This window comes from Propithecus coquereli, unplaced genomic scaffold, assembly GCF_000956105.1.
Source record: "Propithecus coquereli isolate 6110/MARCELLA unplaced genomic scaffold, Pcoq_1.0 Scaffold228, whole genome shotgun sequence".
Lineage (NCBI taxonomy): Eukaryota > Metazoa > Chordata > Mammalia > Primates > Indriidae > Propithecus > Propithecus coquereli.
In genome coordinates this window covers 435,142-441,141 of record NW_012147819.1, presented here as the reverse complement: position 1 = coordinate 441,141, position 6,000 = coordinate 435,142, and the positions used below count along the sequence as shown (strand labels likewise).

The 6,000-nt window shown below is 33.7% G+C and overlaps 1 protein-coding gene across 3 annotated transcripts in view; it reads left to right on the top strand.

Moving 5' to 3' along the window:
- FBXW7 (F-box and WD repeat domain containing 7, E3 ubiquitin protein ligase) overlaps positions 1-6,000 on the top strand; it is a 187,019-nt gene that overhangs the window by 170,343 nt on the left and 10,676 nt on the right. For all 3 annotated transcript variants that reach the window (XM_012645258.1, XM_012645259.1, XM_012645261.1), the window contains one exon: positions 4,808-4,931. In XM_012645258.1, coding sequence (XP_012500712.1) covers positions 4,808-4,931 — 124 coding nt within the window. The remainder of the gene's footprint in view (positions 1-4,807; positions 4,932-6,000) is intronic.

The window sequence follows — 6,000 nt, the reverse complement described above, 5'->3', positions numbered from 1 at the left end:
CCTAGCTCACAGCAACCTCAGACTCCTGGGCTCAAGTGATCCTCCTGCCTCAGCCTCCCAGGTAGCTGGGACTACAGGGACGCACCACCATGCCCAGCTAATTTTTTTCTATTTTTAGTTGTTTGGCCAATTTCTCTCTATTTTTAGTAGAGACAGGGTCTCGCTCTTGCTCAGGCTGGTCTCGAACTCCTGAGCTCAAGAAATCCGCCTGCCTCGGCCTCCCAGAATGCTAGGATTACAGGCCTGAGCCACCGCACCCGGCCTCAATTACATTCTTATAGCACTTCTTTGGGAATTATTTATACCCATTTCTTTTTATATTTTTATAAAAACTGGCACTATTTTTTTATTGTAGATTTATTATGATCATATGGGCATTCTTGACTGTATAAATAAGGCATAGTTTAAATGTTTTTATTGATATTATAGACTTAATAGTTTCACTATTGTCAACAAACAAATAATACAACATTAAAAATCAATGTGCCCATTATTTATGTTTTCATAAATTATTATATGTATTTTCTAATTCTATGTCAGTTGAGAAGATAATATAAAATACTAGTATACTATTAAAAGTGGTCCTGACACTTAAAATTTGTACAGAAAAGGATTCAGTTTTTTTAGATAATCATTCTGAATATCCTAATGACATTAAAGATATTTCTAATTAATATTTCACATCAGATACGATAATATTTAATGTATGAAACTAAACATAACTCCAAGGAGAAAAGCAAAGTGAAGAAAATCTCTTTTGCCTGAAGTATTTTTTCTTTGGAATGCTTTCGAAAAATAATGTTGGCCCAGAAAAAAATTTTTATTCTTGTTAGCTCATTCTAAAACTGAACCCTTTGAATAGATTTGGCTTGTGAAAGTGAGATAAGCTCTCTTTGCTTCCGGAAGGACATTAATAATAGGAAACACTTTCATAAGTATTTGAGAGTGAATTTATTCTCCTTTGATATAGTCTCTATAGTTTCCTTATTGATACCCTTATTTTAGAGGATATAAAATGCAGACTTTATTATAGTGTCTGCTTAGCTCTAAGAATGGTGAATATTTTTGTTTTGTGTATGCTTTATTTGAATTTCCATAGTAACTTCTTAATCACAAATCCTGTGATTTAAAATCAGGAGAATATAAAACTATTTTGAAGAGTCTAAGAACTAAGCACAAATTATCAATAACAGGGTAAATCCAATAAAGATTTCTTGACAGGTGTTCTTTTAAAAATTGAGGAAAAAGAAGTAAAACTAGATAAACTAAGGGAGAGACCTGGCTTAGTATGTCATCTATGTTTCCCTTTTGTTTTCCACTACTAGGAAACAATTTTTCTATTTTGAAAAATGCTTTATTGTATATGTGGAGAAATAATGGCATAGATCTAAGTACTTAAGAAAATTAACATTACCTTCTCAGAGACTAAGTGTTACTATTTAAAACCTTACTACCTTCATGTCCGGAAATGGATTTGTAACATTTTTCTTATAATTCCTTTAAACAGATCTCAAAGCTCTTCACCAACACTTACTTATTAATCTCAAAAAGCTTGACAAAAATCTCACTAGTCTCACATGGGCAGCTTGTGATAAATAGTATTATCCTTATTTTGTAAGTAAATACCAAGAAAATCATAGTGACATAGATATAGATGATGATCTACAGCAATGGTCCCCAACCTTTTTGGCACCAGGGACCAGTTTCATGGAAGACAGTTTTTCCATGGAGGGGGCGGGGGATTCGGGGGTGGCAGAGCTAAGGCGGTGATGCGAGTGATGGGGAGTGGCTGTAAATATGCTCCCTCACTTGCTGCTCACCTCCTGCTATTCCTAAGTTTCATGGAAGACAATTTTTCTGTGGACCTGGTGTGGGGAGTGGGGTGTAGTGGGCAGGCACAGATGGGTATGGGTCTGTGGCCTGGGGGTTGGGGACCGCAGATCTAGAGCAAAACCTGAAATTCTTAATACAGGATTAGCTAACATTTTCTTTATTCTTTAAAACACTTTTTCCTTGACTAGTTCATTCCACTGAAATATAGCAATTCTGGGGAAATATTGGCTACCTTTTTAAGTACACTGTGGTGATCTTTTATTAATATATAGGTTATAGAGAAAAATTTTTAATAGTGATTTTCACTGAAATTACAAATTTGGGCAAGGAGAAGGTAATTATCTGAAGTAGGTTTTCAATTTAAGGGCTTCTCTTTGGCAGAAGTGGTCCTTAGGAAGAATTACTAATCTGGATTTTACCTTAAACCAAATAGAAAACTGCATTAGAAAACTGCATTAGCTAGACCATTTGACTTGTCTACAAGAAACCTGTAACACCTAACTACTATAGTTTTTGTAGAGATGTAGTTCAGGACGGTGCCTGCTCTGTGTTCCCCATAAAGAGCCTGTCTTTGTCAGTTCTGACTGCTGTAACAAAGTATCATAGACTGCATAGCTTATAAACAACAAAAATTTATTTCTCAGGAGGCTAGGAAGTCCAAGATCAGCGGGCCAGCATGGTTGGGTTCTGGTGAGCCCTCTTCCAGGTTGTAGACCTCTGTCTTTTTGTTGTATCTTTACATGGTGAGGCATAAAGAGGGTAAGAGAATTCTCTGGGGTCCCTTTTATAAAAGCTTCCCCATTCATGAAAGCTTCAGCCTCATGACCTAATTACTTCCCGAAGGCTTTATTTCCTAATACCATCACATGGGGGGTTTGAGGGAGTACAGACATTCTGTCCATTTTAGAGCCTTTCATGACAAAACCTTGCTTCCTTTGAGGAACTGGTATACTTCCCCATGATACGTAGTAAGAATCATGTAACTATTTACTATTCCCTTTTTGCTTGGCAGTTTAATTCAAAACTTTGTAAGACATCGTTGCCAGCATATTTATGTTCTACTTTTCATGGTTTAAACTTTCTTTTGTGATTTCTTAATTCATATTTTTCTGTTCTGCTTTGTGTATTTTCTATATTACCTAGATGTTTTGATGTAACAGGCTAGATATAAATAAACAAACATTTAATGAGTTGAAGTTCATGGTTGAGTTAGGGCCTTTGCTACTCTAAAGGAAAGCGTGCCAGTGACCTATGGAGTTAGCACTTCGACTTTCTTTAGCACCTGAGTGTTTCTATTTCTCTTTAATGCATGCAGACATTGGGCTAGGTGATCTCTTAATTACTATTAATGAAAGAAATTTTACCTGTTGGTTTTGGGATGTGCCTTTGAAATGTAAGCTGTTCTGGATTCGTTGTTTCCTAGCCTTTAAGATCCATTGAATGTTTCTGTAAATTAGCTGATTTCTACTTTAATCAGATATTTAAAACAAAAGAATAGACTTTTTCATGTGACCATTCTCAATGTCTTGGGCATTAATTAGCTTCTCTTTTGCACAAATATTTTTATGCCTGATAATTTCTATGTTAAATTATAATTCCACCTAGGTTAATAATATGGTGATATCACATTACCGTAATACTGACACTAAGCAAACTTGCCTAGGCTTTGATTGATTGGTAATTTCAAAATTAAGTGGCTTGTGGAGTATCCATTAAAAAGTACGATATTGAGATTTATATGTATGAGTATTGTTGACTATAGTTATGTCTCTTTATTTGAAATGACTCAGTTTCTGTACATAATGCTGAATTATCTTCTCTGATAGGCCAAAAACAATTATTTTATGAAAAGTTTTTCATTGTCATTCCTCAATAGTAGTATTAAACTAATACTGGCTGGTTGGAATACTTTGTGTATAGAATATTTATGGTGAACTCTTCATATATACAAAATCATTGAGAAAGCATAATTTATATTATGTAATTCTTGTTTAGCATCAAAAAATAATTCAAATTGTGCTTTTACTCCCTGTGTGACCGTTGGCCCTTTAAATGATAGTTTGTTTTAATTCTTGTCATTTAGTTTATATGAAAACTAAACTTGATTGCTTGATTTAAATTAAATCTTGTCCTAATATCGTAATTTAAATTTTTATGTGATATATGAAGCTACTTGAATAAGCATACTTAGAGACTATCATTCCCCTTCTTCTCTTTCTTTTTCCTTTATTTATTTGAATTGACTTTACACACTGAAAAATAGATTGTTTGTAAGTATCGTAAACAAAATTTTTAAATCAATGATACAACAAAAAGCTAGCTCAAATATACAACTCTATGTGGCCCAACAAGAAAATCCTCATAAACAGTGTAAAGTAATTAGAACCCATTTACTTCTATATGTCTGTGGAACCATTTAATAATTGTACCCCTTTGTCATTTACAGTCAAGGGTGTAACTGTTTCAAAAGTTCATTGTGATAATAAACACTTTGATATGATGAAGAACTATTCTGATATGTATCTATCAGAAATGATCTGAAGTCATACCACAAAGAATATATAGAAATCTCATATCTGACAGGTAGACATTTTGTTCCTATCTTTAGTGAATTTACATTAGAGTGGAGAGAGAAAACAAGTTTAAACAACTAATAAAGTTTAAAAAAAAAGAATTATTGAGTTGAGGCTCACAGAGTAAAAGGCAAGAGCAGAGATAGATTTAATAGGTTTTCCTTGAAGAGGTAAAGAGTTGTGGAGTAAAGTTTGTAAAAAACCAATAGGATATGTGTTTGTTTTTAATCTGGTATGTATTTAAGATTGAAGTTACTGCCTCTCATAATTTTAGAAATCAGAATGTGGAATTATATTACATTTATCTTTAAGTATTTCATCCTATGGAGAATAGCTAACTTATTATTTCTTTACTTTTTAAAATATATGGGTATTATACTATGCATTTTTGTTTTTCTTAGCTGGCACTTTATGTGCTTTCATTCCTGGAACCCAAAGACCTGCTACAAGCGGCTCAGACGTGTCGCTACTGGAGAATTTTGGCTGAAGACAACCTTCTCTGGAGAGAGAAATGCAAAGAAGAGGGTAAGTTCAAAATTGCATAGAGAATATGTTTGTATTTTGAAAAAGCAAAGTGATTCTGAAAACATGTAGAAAGATAAAAATAAGTTTTATGTACAGGTAGAATAAAGTGCTGAAAAAAGGGAATTTTGGCAGCCTATCACAGAATGAGTCTTCATTTACATTCACATACTTATAATAAAATCCACAGGTTATTCCACACATTCAGATGATCCAAATCTTGCAGCTAACCCTTTTAACAAGCACAATAACTAGTAGCAAATATATCTGATTTGCTTCCTAATAGCTAGTAGAATTAATAAACAGTGAAAAGTCAAGATGAGGATGATTTAAAGGAAATCCAAAAGTTATATTATTATTTAAATACTCAAAGATTCAGTATTTAATTCCTTTCTTCCATAAATACATATTGAACACCTCCTATGAGCTAGTCATTCTTAAATGCTGGGGATATAGTAGTTGTGAACTGCCATTTTCTATCATGGAGCTTACATTCTTGCAGCCTGGTTTGTTTGATTTTTTAACCCCCTTTCTTAGTAGAGGAGTAGGTATCCCTCATATTAATTAAAAGGAGGACTTTTTTTCCCAGTAGGCATCCATAAAAATAACATTTTTAAAAAGTAAAAATATTATTTACCTCAGAAGCAAAATTTTTGAGAAAGAACCGTGAAGTATGATACAGGTACTCTATAGGTGATCCTTCCCTTCACAGTGGTTATCGTCAGGGGGGGAGCTTTGATGGTTAGTCCAGGTTAACAAAGCTTTGAGGTAAAGATCCAGCATACTTGGTTTCTAATCCTGCTCTGCCCTGTCTGAAGCCTGGATTAATCAGTGAAACGTTTCTTCTCAAGTATCTATATACATAAAGTGGGATTAATCAACCCTGCCTTACCTGCACTCATAGAATCATTTTTTAATGACTTTTAAAAAATTGTGGTAACATATACCTAACATAAAATTTATCATTTTAACCATTTTTAAATATACTATTCAGTGGCATTAAGTACATTCACACTGTCGTACAACCATCACCACCATCCATCTTCAGAACTTCATCTTCTCCAGCTGAAAC